This window comes from Hypomesus transpacificus, chromosome 6 (assembly GCF_021917145.1).
Source record: "Hypomesus transpacificus isolate Combined female chromosome 6, fHypTra1, whole genome shotgun sequence".
NCBI lineage: Eukaryota > Metazoa > Chordata > Actinopteri > Osmeriformes > Osmeridae > Hypomesus > Hypomesus transpacificus.
In genome coordinates this window covers 9748179-9765288 of record NC_061065.1, presented here as the reverse complement: position 1 = coordinate 9765288, position 17110 = coordinate 9748179, and the positions used below count along the sequence as shown (strand labels likewise).

At 45.3% G+C, this 17110-nt stretch overlaps 1 protein-coding gene across 1 annotated transcript; it reads left to right on the top strand.

Moving 5' to 3' along the window:
* Positions 1–261: 261 nt before the first annotated feature.
* On the top strand, positions 262–16077 carry tshr (thyroid stimulating hormone receptor). The gene is made up of 10 exons (XM_047021790.1): positions 262–437; positions 4541–4612; positions 6377–6451; positions 8373–8447; positions 8960–9034; positions 9320–9397; positions 9700–9768; positions 11136–11213; positions 13128–13316; positions 13960–16077. Exons 1-10 carry the CDS (start codon positions 268–270, stop codon positions 15404–15406), a joined length of 2328 nt encoding a protein of 775 aa, XP_046877746.1. The 5' UTR covers positions 262–267; the 3' UTR covers positions 15407–16077.
* The last annotated feature ends 1033 nt before the right edge of the window (positions 16078–17110 follow it).

The following is a 17110-nucleotide window of genomic DNA, read 5'->3' as shown; positions in this document are numbered from 1 at the left end:
CTTAACCAGGGGACGCCTTTAGACGCCGTTAAGACCACCTCTACACCAGTGCAGCGTACTACAGTATTCCCTTTCAACCTTACTGTAGCTATCACCACTTACACGGAGCCGTCGCGGCCAATAAGATAACTATTTGTGTAATTGCACAGCAAAGTAGCAAAGTTTTGATTAAAACAAGTCAGGCTTCAACTTCCATTTGCTGCTTTGGCTGGAACAGATGATACATTTATTTGACTGAAGAGAAGAGAGGAAAAGGATCAACGAAGCATGCACGTGATAACATATGCGCTGATTATCCTTGTTACCTTTTCCATCATCACCTTGGGCGAACCCGAATCCTGCCCAGCTGTTTGTGAATGCTCAGAGTGGAAGACCTACACCATCTCATGCTTTGAACTTGATGTCATCCCAATATTTCCTGCAAACACAGATACACTGTAAGTAAACAGTCCTCAGATCATTTTGGGACTTTTTATTATTATCGCGTATCTGCGTGTGTGCCTCTGTGTGTGAGAGACAGAAAGAGAAAACATTTTAAACTTAATTTAATACATTTAAATACCCTCTACTGTAAACAGTTTCTACATTACAGTCCACATGCAACTTCCCTCAAAACAATTTATATTTATAATGAGTTAAAGTCCCCTGAAAATGTGTCACTGAAAGAAGGATTACCTATTTACTAATCAGATGTTTTTGAGACAAGTGAATATTGTGAAAATGCATCTCATTACACTGTCTGATGCATTCTTTAATGGTGTTTTATAATTACAGTATCCAAGTAGATCAAGTGTATTCTAAAAACAAGAATCGGTATGGAACAATTTGGGCAAAAAGGCAAAACAATTTTCAAAAACTTTTGTGTTGTAGAAATTATCTTGATTTTGAGCTTGAGTGAGGGAGTGAGAGTGTGTGAGGAAATCCACTGCACAGATCCCTCAGCAGAGTGAGCTTAGCTCTGCCAGCCAGGCAGACTTGGAGGATTTAGGGTCTGACTGGCTCTGGTCCTGCCCAACAGAGCAGCTCCTAGAGCAGATCTCTGTCCACCTCTATGAGTGGACCTGTGGAGGTGATGGATGCACCTTCATCTCGCAAGTCACGCTGACATGAGACGTTAGGCATAGAGTGAATAGGTTAATGGGGGAATTGACATGAATGACTGCAGTGTCTGGTGTGCTGTACATCAATTAGCCTTGTTCCATGGTTTACACTGTATACATGAGAAATCTGTCAGGAATCCTGAAGTAGATGTGAACCTTCTGGAAGGGATGGAAAAGGGGGTACTCTGTTAAGGCTCTGAGAATGTGTATATGAGTTGGCGAACTGTAAGACGGTAGAACAGAGTTACAATGACCTTGGGAGAAGCATAGCATTGTGGAACCTTTCATAGTGACAGATGTTAAAATTACTGTTCTGTGGCTGAGTCTATGACTTCCTCTAGAGCAGTGGTCCTCAACCCTGGTCCTCAGGGCCCACTGTCCTGCATGTTTTAGATTAGCAGGTGTGCATGTGTGTGTGCGTGTGTGTGTGTGTGGTGGAGGCTCGCCTCTACAGACCCCTCCAGCAGCTGAGCTTGAATACTGAGTGATAATCCACATTGTCTTTGTCCGATTGTTTTTTCACACAAACACATTCCACTGTGGTGCCCTCCTCAACCAGACCCCCCCTTCGGCCCAAACAGCCCTCGCCTTCCAGGGGAGCCATCACATAGCATTACCTCCCCATCAGCGCCCCAATTCAGACCTCCAGACGTCCCCACAGGGCCGTCACATTCTTCATCCTCGCCAAGTTTACCCAGCGTCGACCCGAAAAAGAACAAGAAGACAGAGAATAGCCAAATGCCCTCTAATGAAAAGAGCTCCATAAAAACTCTGGACCAAAATAGACCAAATAGGCTGCCTGGTTATTCATGTGTGTTAGTGATGTTCTGGTAGATATACACAGAGTCAGTTTCACTCACCTGACTGTCTTGGTGTGTCTCACACGTGTGTGTGCAACAGTGCATGCGTTTGTTTGAGTAAGTGAACGTTGCTCAAGTGAACCTGAGTCAAGTGCTCTGCTTTGTGAGTGTGTTTTTGCGTTGGTATTTTTGCAGGTTGCTCAGATCCATGTGTTGGAGAGAGCTGGAGGTGGAAAGCAAAGCACAGCCGCTCTTAAAAGCCTGCGTAGCGTGACTGCAAGCTTGCTCCGGCTCCAACGCCTGGGTCTGCCCAATGCCTTAAAATACAATATTTACTTTCTGCAGCACATTGCTCAAACACTCAAAAAAAGTGCCATTTGAAGAAGAATAAAAACACAATGGCCCCACTTTCTCCAAAACTTTAAATTGTTTCCAAACCTCACATAGACCATAGCTAGGGTTACATGTGACCAATTGAATTTACTAAGTGAAATTGAATAATTATTGGTGGAGTTTCAAATCTATTAACTGTTACTGTAATTAATGGAAATGATGACCATGGTCTGACTTTTAATTTATGACACAGACCTTTTACTGTGGACAGAAATGGAAACGGTTAGAATTACTTCATATTGTGCATTTCTGAGGTAATCTGTTTAAAACTCTTTACGAAAACACATTAGAGGCATCAGAGTGATCTCAAAACTGAGGTGTTGTTTTGGTCCCTGCTCTTGTCATGCACCAGCTACCCCCACCTCGCACTGCTGTAACTCTGCCGGGGAGAGGGCCAGGACAGACCAGGACAGGCATAGCTTAGTGGTTAGAGAATTTGCCTGCAGATTAACTGGTTAGCAGGTACAAATCCTCCTGTGAATTCCCATATTAAAACATCTGAAGGAATTCATAATACCACCCTTCTCTTCAGTATCTAGCGCCTTGATTAAGGGCTGTCTGAGGGGGTTCAGTCTGGTGAGACTGGTTCTGCTGGGGTTTGTTTATGTTGTTATTTATGTGGCCTCTCTTTTGGCTACCTGCAGTCAGCCCCCCACAGGGAACATGGCAGATTGTCAGTTCTCCACTGACACCATTACAAATTATGTTGGTTTTCCCCACTTCAAACTCGTCTCGAGCTTGTTTGTTGTCACAGCCTTTCTCCCTTAATGACAAATTGAGGGAGTAATTTTCTCTAAAGACCGAGTGATGGCCTGCTACCCCCCCCCCCCTCTCCGCCATAATACACTCCGATTGTTTGGATTTGAGGTTACGGCGAAACAGGCCGACCAACCAGATGATGATGAGGTCTGCTCTGTGTCCCTGTGTTTGTTTGAGTTTGTCAAAGACCTCTGCCTGCTCCCTTTCCCACCTCTCCTGAGGAACCCCCACGAATGACTCCCAATCCTGAATTAGCCCATTGTTCCACCAAAATGACTATGCATGTCCCCCCCTACAGTATCCCCCCTGGGGTCCCTAAACCTGTTCCTGGAGAGCTACCCTCCTGTACTGTAGGCTTATACTCCAACCCTGTTCCTGGAGAGCTACCCTCCTGTACTGTAGGCTTATACTCCAACCCTGCTCCTGGAGACCTACCTTCTTTTAGATGTTCTCACTGATCTAGCATAATTGATTCTAATAATCAGCCGGTTGATGTGTTGAATGTGTTTGGACAGTTAAAGTCCAAATGGAGATTGACAGCTCCTATCATTCATTCCTTCTGGTTCTTCTCCTGCTTAGAGGACAGTGTATAATATGGTAACGGTTCCATGACTCACATCACACTGATGATATGCCTGCTGGTCCCTATTAGACAGGGATCTAATTGCATCTCTTAACCTTTGCTACTGACACCCAAACTTACCTGCTAATTAAGGTGTTATTTCTATGTAATATAAATGATATCAGGGTGATTTGTAGGAACAGATGCAGCTGCGGTGTCTCTTTATCTTTTTCTCTTGATTCTCCTCTCTCTCTCATCTCTATTTCCTCCCTCTCTCTCTATTTATCTCTCTCCACTCTCTTTATCACTCCCTCTCAATACCTCCTATCTCTATATCCCCTACTCTCTCTCTCTCTCTCTCTCTCTCTCTCTCTCTATCCCTCCCTCTCTCTATGCCCCTCCCTCTCTTTCCAGGTTGTAAGCAGCACCAGACCTTATTTATCTTGGCTCAGGGTCCGAGTCCAGTCAGACCTGAGGTTTTGTTTTCCCCTCATGTTCCTATGACACAGTTTATACCGAGCACTTCAAAGACGCCTTTCATCCCGCCCGCGAGGAAACGTAACCAGCAGCAACACACAAGCTATCAATGTTGGGCCACTGCCTACTGAGAAAGTTGAGAATTCCGTTTGATTCAGTAAGACGTTTATAATAGCAGTCTTATAGTCTCCTTTTCAGAAAGCCAAGCAGTCAAACTGTTGGGAATTGCGCTACCTCATGTATTAAGGCTCATTCATCAGTACATTTCAAAACATGTCTCTCAATAGCTGTCTGTGCATGATTCACCAGTCCCCAAAAATTATTAAATCGATGTGACAATTAACTTGTGGGTAGACCAGAACCTCTGTCTGAAGATGATGTGAAGAGACACTGCTCATACGATACTGAACGTGTCTCTAACCAAAGTTTCCATCTTTGTTTTCAAACAGATGGCTTCTGGAGACTCGACTGACATCAGTGCCGGCGGACGCCTTTTCCAACATGATCAACATCTCACGCATGTAAGTGATTCCTCCCATCTGGTGTGCAAATCCCATGAATGACTCACCTCCCATTCACCTGCTGTCTCTTAAGAAGTCTACCCACCTTCACACTATTTCTTGGGTGGGGGGGACCATCCCTGGTGTTCCCTGCCCCGCTGTCTTCCACCCAGGCGGATGATGGGCCTTCTGTTCAGTATCACGGCTGACTGCTGATTACTCCTGGAAGTGCTAATGCTAATTCCTGAATAGGAATGTGGATCCTCCCACCGCAGAAAGGCCCAGGCATGAGGAAAGGCCTGGGCTGAGGCTGGGGAGAGAGGTTGGGGAGAGAGGATGAGGAGAGGTTAGGGAGAGAGGATGAGGAGAGGTTGGGGAGAGAGGATGAGGAGAGGTTAGGGAGAGAGGATGAGGAGAGGTTAGGGAGAGAGGATGAGGAGAGGTTGGGGAGAGAGGATGAGGAGAGGTTGGGGAGAGAGGATGAGGAGAGGTTAGGGAGAGAGGATGAGGAGAGGTTGGGAAGAGAGGATGAGGAGAGGTTAGGGAGAGAGGATGAGGAGAGGTTAGGGAGAGAGGATGAGGAGAGGTTAGGGAGAGAGGATGAGGAGAGGTTAGGGAGAGAGGATGAGGAGAGGTTGGGAAGAGAGGATGAGGAGAGGTTAGGGAGAGAGGATGAGGAGAGGTTAGGGAGAGAGGATGAGGAGAGGTTAGGGAGAGAGGATGAGGAGAGGTTAGGGAGAGAGGATGAGGAGAGGTTGGGAAGAGAGGATGAGGAGAGGTTAGGGAGAGAGGATGAGGAGAGGTTAGGGAGAGAGGATGAGGAGAGGTTAGGGAGAGAGGATGAGGAGAGGTTAGGGAGAGAGGATGAGGAGAGGTTGGGAAGAGAGGATGAGGAGAGGTTAGGGAGAGAGGATGAGGAGAGGTTGGGAAGAGAGGATGAGGAGAGGTTGGGGAGAGGGGATGAGGAGAGGTTGGGGAGAGGGGATGAGGAGAGGTTGGGGAGAGAGGATGAGGAGAGATGTGGAGGAGAAAGTTGGAGGTGAGAATTTTAGGAGAGAGGATGAGGAGATAAGGTTGAGGGGAGATATTGGGGAACGTGGTTGAGGAGTAAGGAGAGACAGTCTCTTGAGTTCAGTCTCTTCCAAAAGGCTTATGTCTGCTCCTGTAGCTTGCTGGTTGATCCTTAGTTAGTACTACAGGTAAATAGGCAGTGTTCATGACACCTGTCATTTACATTTAACTATGTGTTTATCTATGTGTCCAGCAGACTCTTTTGTGACATACAAATAGTGCATTGAGAAAGGACAGCAGTTTGGTTTGTCCAGGCCAAGAAATGTGCTTGTGTTAAAATTACAACCTCCTTAATTAGCAAACAGTGAAAGAGTACTTGTTATTGTCAAAATGGGTAATTTTGTCTAGGAGTAAGTCAATAGTTATGTTACAATGAATAGATTCATTCAATTTTCAAAAAATTCACCTCCCAGTTTTTGAGAAATTAAGTATACAGTAGTTACCGAGAAATAACAAATAAAAGAGCTGTAACTGATGGATAAGAAATGGATCTATGTGGTACATACCTGTAAAATTACACTTAGCTCTAGAGACCTATGGCATACTGTAGTTGGTGGTTAGGGTGGGTTTCAGGCTTAGGAATAATTTACTGGCTCGCTTTGTAGATCCTATGGTCCAATTACAGTGTGTGTATTTGCAGAAGGTGCAAGTGAAATGTACCTTTTGTAAAATGGACGGGGTCAATGTACACGTTTTGTTGATTTGTTGTTTCAGATATGTGTCGGTGGATGCGACGCTGAAGAAACTGGAGAAACACTCGTTCCACAACCTGAATAAAATCACACATATGTAAGTATGGATGCCTTGTTCAGCATTCATATCTTGTTATTCAAGGTCAATATCAACATTATTTTAGGAAAAAAGGTTCAGCAAAATACTGTAAAAACATTACCAGAACATTACCAGTATTCAACTCTCAATCAACAAGGTTCTAAAAAACATCACAAATGTCTCAGATGTGTACTTAGCATCGCCTGCCACTAGAGAATGTTGAGAATAGCTGTTTTTAACTGGCTTTTTCTGTAATCCTTTGACCAAAAATGGGCATTTACTGTAAAGCGCTGTGTGCTGTCCATCATCGCCTAGCTGCTTCTAAAGAGACAGCCGTAACAACCATGTTACTTGAGATGGGATACCACATGTAAATAAATGGTTTTCCTGTCCATGCTTTAGTGCTTGTTAAAGTGTCTCAGATGGAATTTATTCTAAATGATGGGACTAACGTTGATGACAGTGTGGATATACACACTGTGCTACCCTGTGCTAACAGTATAGATCAACCCCTCCGTGATATTGGTGACCTGGTTTGTAACTTAAGCATTTTTTTTTCTATATCCATACTTCTTCCAGGTACCATACGTTTTCCTAATCAATTATAGATTTCATTTTGTTTTCTCGGATTGATGACTCTCGTTATTAACCCCTCCCATGGCTGGTTAGACCACTGTGTCGTGTGTTGAGGAGAGACTATGCTTCCTGTAACTGCTGAAGCCCAGTAACTGACATTGGATCTGCACGGTCTATTCACTGCTGATTGGTCCGGTTGTGTGCCATACCGCTAATAACGACATTCCTCTCCGGTTTCCTCCAGGGGTCAGACAGAAATTAATGTTCTGCTTCCTGTCAGCTGTTTGTGTCTGGTGGATAACAGCTGTAGAGGTAGATTTGGAGGCTGGGGCCACGGTTATTTGGAGGCTGGGGACAGGGGCATTTGGAGGCTGGGGCCAGGGGTATCTAGAGGCTGGGGACAGGGGCATTTGGAGGCTTGGGACAAGGATATTTGAAGGATACGTGGAAGTAGTGGTTGGTTCAAGGTTCACTGCACACAGTTCAGACACATACGCTAGGGAACCAGGAGTTCAGACACACACACACACTACAGCTCCAGGAGTTCACACACACACACACACACTACAGCTCCAGGAGTTCACACACACACACACACACACTGCAGCTCCAGGAGTTCACACACACACACACACACTACAGCTCCAGGAGTTCAGACACACACACACACACACACACACACACACACTACAGTTCCAGGAGTTCAGACACACACACCCACTACAGCTCATACACACACTGGGTGCTGAGTGCGGTTTCCCAGGTGTGTAAACTGGGGCCTTGCACCACATGGTTTAGGAAAGCAGAGAGCTGGTCTGTCTTGGTCTCTGGCCTTCTTCCAGACCAGGGCACACCAGGGTAAACACACCAATGAAACACTAATTGACCCCTGTTTCCAGAGCTGGACCAATTTTGAGATTTTTCCCCTAATCCTGTATGCACTTTGGCCTGTTTTGTTTGAGGGATGTGTTTGATTGCCGTGATCTGTATCTAGTGTGTGTGTTGTATGTGTGTGTGTGGCCAGCTTAAGTGTCTCTGTGTGTACTTTGAATGTCCGCGTGTGTGTGCTGTGTGTGCGTGTGCGGGCCGTGTGTGTAGAGTACGCATAGCATAGCTACTATTGGCAGTGTCAGTACACCTGAAGCACGATCCTAACCTTCAGAAGACATGAAAGAAAACTGTTATGAACTGTGTCTTCATGAATCAAACCCTTGTATCTACCACCCAATTCTGTCATAACACAACCTGTATGTTTAGTGACTCAGTCATATGATAGTAAAGCTTTTAAATGTTGTTAGCATATGTTGCCCTGGGGAACATACACTGGATAACATATTCATTAACAGTTGTGTCTGCTTTTCAGAGAGATACGGAATGCAAAAAATCTATCCTACATTGACCCAGAGGCATTCAAGAATCTTCCAAACCTGAAATACCTGTGAGTAGTTATTGTAATGAACTGGCACCAGAAACTACTAGAAGGTTCAGAAGCGATTAGATTCAAAATATTGTGACGCAATTGTGAGTCTCCGCTACTGACAACATTACTTTAACATTATATAAAGAGATTAGACCTGTCTTCAAATATTTGGCTTGAGGGGGGGTTTTTCGCCGGTGAAAAGCTGCTGGCTTAGGCCTTAACAAGGGGCCTAGGTTTGATTCCGGCCTGGGCCATTTCCTGCATGTCTTCCGCTCTTTCTCTTCCCATGTCTCTCTCTCCAACTGTAAAATGTAAAAAGCCTGAAACATATCTTTAAAATATAGACCTACACATATTTGCCACACACAATTATAATTTAGCTGTTCTTTCCATTCATGGTTAAAGGCTCCCACAGACAACATGTCCTCTTTCATATCCTCTTCTGTCCTGATTCTAACGGTTGGTGTAGGAGGGACTAGGTAGTCAGGGCTGGGAAGCTATCTAAACGTGTCTCTCTCTGTTCCTTTCAGAGGAATTTTCAACACGGGCCTAAGAACCTTCCCCGACCTGACCAACATCCACTCAAACGACATGAACTTTATACTGTAAGCATGTTTGGAATCAGGGCGTGGTTCTTCCTGTACAACACAATATACCAAGCGGATGTTGTGTGCGTGTGTGTGTGTGTGGTGGAGGGGGGCGGGGGGCAGTGGGGACAGTAAAAAAATACCCAAATACATGTTCTACGTTCAAGATGTTCAACAATCTCATCAAGTTTTCATTCCACCTTCCAAATCCAGTTTTGTAGACTAGAGTGTGGCGTCTCTGGGTTTCAGAGAACATTTTCTACATCCGTCTCACCACATCATTTCCTTTCGATCTCCTAACAGGGAAATTGCAGATCACCCTTACATCACGGAGATCCCGGCCAACGCGTTCCGTGGCATCACCAGCGAAGTGCTGACTGTGTGAGTGTAGTACTGCTGTATGGACATCTAGCTGTCACCTCCGTCAGTGGTCGGTGGTCAGAGTCAAAGAACAGCATGTATTTACTAGCCACAGCGCAAAATTGCCATATCTCAGCTACCAGGCAATGTAAACAATAATGGTTTTATACATAGCAGAATATGTTAAGGAAAATGTGCTGATCATCTCCAGAGTAGATAAGTATGTCATTGCAGAAAGACATGCATAAATGTGTTTAAGAAGCTATGATGACAGGCTAATTTGTTGTAGTGTAACATGTTTTTGGGTAATAACTGTTTTACAGGATGCTGTACAATAATGGCTTTATGGAAGTGCAACATCATGCCTTCAATGGGACCAAGCTGGATGCTGTGTAAGTAGCCTAGTCCTGTTCAAAGGGCTTGAGCACCCAATCATTTTTACACAAATGTTATCTTAAATATTTCTTTGTTTGTCTTCTGTATTTGGGCGACAGTATTAAAGTACAATGTAGAGAACTATTTGTTTAGTCTTTTCATTTCATTATGTCTAAAAGCATTTTTGCATTTAGAACTTTTTTATTTCAGCCTAACCCTGTTCTGTATATAGTAGGCTATGTGTACTGTATTTACTGTATACACATGATAAACTTTCCCTAGTGCTGTTTCTCAAAACTCTGCCAACTGACCCCCTTTAATTTAAAGGCACATAGATTAATTTATCATCAAATTTAGTCAGGTACTAACTTGCCAACATATCACTGACAGCCACATCAAAATGTATATTGGTTAAGATGATGGTCTTTCCCTAAACTAACAGTGGTTATCTTTGACTGAATCCTCATAAATGAGTAAATTCAGTATTGTAGAAAAACATAATAATAATATTTGACCGGATTCACCCACTTTGGCATTTATAAATCCTTACATAAATTCACACTACCCAAGAAGGACGAGAGGAATCCTGGGCTTGATTGGAAAGTTCTTATTGTCATGGAAACAATTTCCCTATAAAGTGTCCATCAGGAAATCAACATCGCGGTACCTCCACTTCCACACCAGAAACAACAAGAACATATCTGGGCCAGCCTGGAACGGTTAGATATGTTTCTTTAGGTCAGACTAACTGGCTGAATACAGGATGACAGGAATACTCATTTTGATTTAATAACGTTTTAACATCCCCCTAACCTCATCCCTGTCTTTTCGCCTACCCGTTTTCCTCTTTTGTCACCTCTCTCTGCTTTCCCGTCAGGATATTAAATATTAATGTGATATTGACCCCCCGGTCTAATCCCCACCCCCTCCATATCTGACCCTAGTGGATTCCAGAGCCTTAATGAAGACATCGGCCGGCCAAACTCTCCCGTTAGTTTTCAGTTAGTCTTACCACATGGGTGTTTGTGTTGGCTCTGAGCGCGCTCGGTGTGAGAGATGATCCCAGTGCAGTGCGACCAAAACAAACAGTCCCCTCAACGGTTTATTATCATAATTAGATTTGGGGATCTCTGGGTACGTACATTAAAGGTGCACCATGTTCTGGAGGTAACCTCTCCGGTTGTCTGATTTAAAACAACAAGACTTCATCCGTAACGCAACTCCTTATAGCCGTGTCAATAAACACAGATACATAGGCTACAGGGGCGATGGGGGTGTGGGGGCCAGAAAAAGGCGACGTGTCTTAAAACCAGTCTGTATAATTGACGGGATTGAAGGGTGTCGTGTTTGATTTTTCTTCAGCTCTTTAAACTTCCCTCTCCAGGTACCTTCACAGAAACAAGCAGCTGGCCAAGATGGACGAGAGGACGTTTGCTGGAACTCTTAGTGGCCCCACGATCCTGTGAGTAGGCTATCCGCCAGCACACGAAGGAATCTCCACATCGATCTCGCATAAGAGATTATTTATCTCAGCGAGATTCACCTGTATAAATAAAGATTTTATACAAATGACCGTTCTACATTACCCTACACCCTGTAATATATTTTATCAAATATCCCAGTTTTTGTATGGATAAGTTATTGTGTGTTTAAAGAATCATTCATATTTAGTTGATAAATGAAGACTTTCTTTTAGTAGCCAAGGCCTATTTCTCTTCACAATCTACTAAGGAGGATTCTTTGTAGATTTATCTCTTTCTTATTAGAGATGCATGTAGGCTAAGAAGAGAGTATCATGTCTGGGAATCGTGATAGTAGACTAGCCACAGCCTTCTTCAAAGTGAAAATGGCTTAACGACAGCTGTTTCTTTGATTGGGGGAATCAGACACGGGTTGTGTGCTTGCGAGTGTGGGAGAGCCAAACATCCGATCTGCTTTGTCACTTTAGGTTCTTGAAGACACGGAGGAGAACCCTTCTTCCCTTTTATGCGAGTTTAATACAGAAACCCCTCACTGGAAATTACATAGGCAAATTCTTAATGCCGTACGCTTTTTACTAATTTTCTTTCAACTAACTTGTCTTTGCTTGGCCTAAGGTGCATTACTTAATCTGCAAATTTGTCCTCTCGCTGCACGTTGTATTTGAGATGTTGTTGTATCACTTTCTGGCAAGAGCCTGCACCACAACTGTGTTTGATGGTGCACTTATGACATCACTTGTTTTGCTGCAATGCACTATAGTCAGATATTGTTGCACCTTGCCTGGTAGCTGAGATCTGGTTGCTTTGCACTGTGCCTGGTAGGCTTGATTACAGACCGTTCATTGACTAGACAAACAAAATACTGTTAGAACTTGATACTTGATATTCAGCTTTGCTTTCCATATGCATTTGTATGCCGCTTTGGATAAAAGCGTCTGCAAAATTATAAAAAATTTAAAAACTAAACAACGGTATGAACAAAAGAAAAAGTAGGATAGCAAACAACACTGTGGTTGTCTTGTGATGATCGTTCTTCCAAGCTGCTTCTCTATGAAACATGTCCTGGTGAGGTCACCAAGATTAGGTCATGCACCAAACATCCCAGAATGAGTGAATCAGACGGTCTCTCTCCGCTCGCAGTCTTGCTGTGTTTTTCAACGGCCTTGCAACAATATTCCCTTGGAGAGGAGACACGAGGCCAGAGCGGGACTCAGCACTCCGCAAGTCATCATCTGATCCATGTCAGCGAGCATCCCGTGAAATCATCGTTAAACGTTCATTTTCGCGCGATTGTTTAGAGATAAGAGATTGCCAGATGTAATTGTGTTTGCCCTCTTCTTGGCCTCGGTGAGGGGAAGCGTGCTAGGATACAGTGTACTGTGTGTACTGATATTGTTATCAGACAGGATGTGTGTGTGAAGGCCTGGTCTCTATAGCGAGGTTGTCTTTCTGAGTCTCTGGGGTTGGCATGGGAGCAGTGCATAACAAACAACCTGTTCATTAATTGAAAACGATGAAGAAGACATTCCCCATTTCAGGGGTGGTGACACAGATGTGTTCACTCTCTTCCAGAAACTCTTGTGTCACATGCATTGCCAGTAACGGGTTGGGAATGCTTAGAACAAGTACTTAAACAGAGATAGAAAAATGTTTTTTTTTCTCGAACAAACGGCTAGAACGATTGCTAAACATGCCATCGTATACTTCCACGTACTCCACTACTGAATGTGTGGAAAACACATCCACACACACACACACACACAGACACACACACACAGAGCTCCCTCTGTGTGAGTGGTGCATCAGTAATCCAGAACAGGGTAACCAGGTGAAAACAACCTGTATGAACTTTGTGAAAGGCCTTTGTCTGAGCCCTCTCCCTCTCTTCTTCCCAGGGATGTGTCCCTGACGGGGGTCACATCCCTCCCCAGTGCTGGCCTCGAGTCGCTGAGGGAGCTGATGGCGCGCAACGCCTGGTCCCTGAAGAAACTCCCACCAATCAAAACCTTTAAACACCTGACCACCGCCGACCTGACCTACCCGAGCCACTGCTGCGCCTTCAAGAACCTGAAGAAGAAGAGAGGGTGAGCTTTCTCACACACAGCGACGGCCTCAGGCCTTTACATTCTATTCACTCAGACTGAGGTCAGTTGTGTTTCTATGGTGAATCCTGAAAGTGTTTATTTGTCGTCTGAGGAGGTTAAGAACTGTATTTCATCGACAGTTCTTGTATTTTATCAATATGTCTATTGAAGCTATTATATGAATGAGGCAGAATTGCTCTCCAGTCATATGAAATGCTCCTGTGCTGGGTGTGTATATTGTGTATGATTGATGATCATACGCCAGTGACTGGGGCAGGTGTGGTACTTCCACTGTGTGGATCTTGGCGAGGATTAAGTCAACGTTCTGACGCGTTTACCTATAACTCCCTCCAACGCTGCCTTCATTAGCGTCACTCACAGCTGTTATGGTAGGAAGAGACCTGGGCAGGACTAACGACCGCTTCTAAAGATGAATCATTCTTTCTTCAACTGCTTAATGTAAATAACACCGCAAAGTTACACGTTAAAGATTTATTTTTGCAAGTGCGCTCGCCAGGCTTTTTAGTCACTCACCAGGGCACACACAAGTTTTAAGCGAAAAACACAACAAAACACAACCCAACCACAACTTAATGACCCTTTGTAACCATGTTTAATCACCGTATTTCCGTCTACTTCTCAGATATCTGGAGTATGTCATCTGCAACCTGACAGCGTTCTACGACCAGCACCAGAAGAGGTCTGTGGGCTCTCTCCGGGTCCCGGTCCTCCAGAGGGGTGAAACCTGGGGCGAAGTGGCCCAGGAAGAGGAGGAGGTGGCTGGGGAGGGAGGCTTCTCCTGGGACCCCCAGGAACCCCGGAGGGACTTTCACAGCAGCCTGCACTACCACCCTTACTTCGGGGGCCAAACAGACGAGGATGTGGGGTTCGGGGAGACCCTGAAGAACCCCCAGGAGGACAGCAGCCAGGACTTTGACAGCCGCTACGACTACGTGGTGTGCGAGGAGGGCGAGGAGGTGACCTGCGGGCCGGCGCCGGACGAGTTCAACCCGTGCGAGGACATCATGGGCTTCAGCTTCCTGCGCGTGTCGGTGTGGTTCGTGAGCCTGCTGGCCGTGCTGGGGAACGTGCTGGTGCTGCTGGTGCTGCTCACCAGCCACTACAAGCTCTCCGTCTCCCGCTTCCTCATGTGTCACCTGGCCTTCGCCGACCTCTGCATGGGCATCTACCTGCTCCTGATCGCCTCGGTCGACCTCCACACGCGGGCCGAGTACTACAATCACGCCATCGACTGGCAGACCGGCCCAGGCTGCGGCCTGGCCGGGTTCTTCACCGTGTTCGCCAGCGAGCTTTCCGTCTACACCCTCACCGTCATCACCCTGGAGCGCTGGCACGCCATCACCTTCGCCATGAGGCTGGACAGGAAGCTGAGGCTGTGGCACGCGGCCGTGGTGATGCTGGGCGGCTGGTTGTTCTGCCTGCTCCTGGCCTTGCTCCCCCTGGTGGGGGTCAGCAGCTATCAGAAGGTTAGCATCTGCTTGCCCATGGACACCCAGTCCACCCTGGCCCAGGTCTACATTGTGTCTGTTCTCATCCTCAACATCCTGGCTTTCCTGGTCATCTGCGCTTGCTACATCAAGATCTACTGCGCGGTCCACAACCCACACTACCGCTCCGGGTCGAAGGACACCAATATCGCCAAGCGCATGGCTGTCCTCATCTTCACTGACTTCCTGTGCATGGCGCCCATTTCCTTTTACGCCATGTCAGCAGTTCTGGACCGGCCTCTGATCACCGTGTCCAACTCCAAGATCCTGCTGGTGTTGTTCTACCCGCTCAACTCCTGCGCTAACCCCTTCCTCTACGCCATCTTCACCAAGGCCTTCAGGGGAGACGTGTTCATCCTGCTCAGCAAGGTGGGGCTCTGCCAGCGCAGGGCACAGCTGTTCAGGGGCCAGACGGTGTCGTCTAAAGGCAGCAGTGGGGTGTGCCAGGGCCGGAGGGACAAGGACAGGAAGGGAGAAGCAGCAGAGGGGGTTCCCCTCCACCTGCAGGAGTGCTCCGCCACCTCCCTTCAGCCTCCTCATCAGATGCCCACCCCCAAGGAGAGCCACAGCCTGGACACATAAGCCCGAGCCTGCAGGGCTCTGAGGACTGGGTCTGTGTTGGAGAAGAAGGGGGAGGAGGCCACAGGGAAATCCAGACTGGATGTGTAGGTGGTGGACTGGTCTGTTGAAACACTTTACCGCGAGCCGGTATTCGTTATGTGCTTATGCTCTGACATTTTTTTTCCCCCCACAATGTTGCCTGACGATTTCATACTGTTTAGTATGTGGGGGGGGAGATCTGATTATTCAAGTAGATTGAAGACTCCAGAAGTATATCACATTTGATCTGTGTTTCGTTGTTTTAAAGTATAGAGAAAGAAACACAGGCTCAAGATACTTGTTTGCACATACATAACGCTTGGGGAAAGGACAGCATGCAGTTACTTCATCTCATAAACACACAGAGAAAGATCTAGAACCATATCTACACATCCCTCCAGTAGAAACACTGAACCCTGACTTTCCGTTGTAGATGAGAAATGTCTGGGAGGCTTTGGTCAGAACAAAGGTAAAACAAACAGTGATGTCTAAAATATGACATACCTCAAACTTCATAAATATCTGTATACATTGTAGATGAGAAACAAGATGGCAAATCCGATTGTGTTACTGCGTGAACTTCCAGAAACTAAACGAAAGCAGGAAGTGGCAATAAAGGTAATGTGAGACTATGTGGGAACCATCCTCTGCTCTACAGCAGCAGTAATTACATTACCAGATGAGCGTTTTCACAGCGCTGGGTTCATATTTCTGACTCGGGCCCATGTATTTCTTTAATAATTTTTTTCTTTTTTAACATTTCTTTGATCATCTTTCTCCAATGTTTTAAGTCATGGCTACTGTTCTCATTGAAGTACATAAAATAATCACAGAAATAGACTTCCAACATCATTGCAAAAGTTAACATGGGGCCATATTCTCATTGTTATTCTAACAATAGTATAATAAGGTGTAAAAAATCTATACTTTAGATTTTTTTTTAATTCTGGTTCCTGAGAAGTGATGGGTATCGACTTCAACGCATGACACCACATTAGAAGACATTGGTACCAGACTCTGAGCTCTTCTGACACCTTCCAATGGCAGCTCAACATCTGGTTAGCATTTCATACGCACTGCGACATTTTCAGTGAAACACAGACATGCTGGGGAACTTTCCTGGAAAAAAGGATCACATCTTTATTTCAAGGCGATAGGCAAGTCTTTAGTTATGCTAAATAAAGACAGTTTGACTTTGAACAGACTGGAAAATCATACATAAGCAAGAATATAACTTTCAGAGAATGGGAGATAAATATTGTTTTCATGCTGCTTTAGAAGATCACTGGTTATTTAGGTAAAAACGTTAAATCAATACTACAGTACAATACTATAGTACAAATGCAGAAGAGAAACAGCAATTCGGGGCGATTCTCAAGGCATGAACGGTGCCAGCGACTGCACTGGGGCTACAGAGGCTCAAACAAAAGAATCAGTAGTTTGCACTCGTTTATACATCCCTCCTTCCCGTTTCCCAGCCATGATCATTCCTATCCTGGTAATTCAAATAAACCCATCTCTTCCAACCGCCCCTCAAATAAGCAGGGCAAGGCGCCTCGGACACGTTCACTGGCAGATTGAGTTTTTGAAATCAAAAAAAGAAAAATCACAAAGAGGGGAAAGAGAGAGAATAGAAAATAAGAGTTTTAAAATGTTGGGTATGGAAGGGATCAGGAATGTGGTAGC

Bases quoted from the DNA above. Each gene is read 5' to 3' on its own strand.
- tshr (XM_047021790.1), top strand. From the start codon at position 268: ATGCACGTGATAACATATGCGCTGATTATCCTTGTTACCTTTTCCATC. The intron at 9,035-9,319 runs GTAAGCATGTTT...ATCTCCTAACAG, and splicing joins AACGACATGAACTTTATACT to GGAAATTGCAGATCACCCTT. The intron at 9,398-9,699 runs GTGAGTGTAGTA...ACTGTTTTACAG, and splicing joins ACCAGCGAAGTGCTGACTGT to GATGCTGTACAATAATGGCT.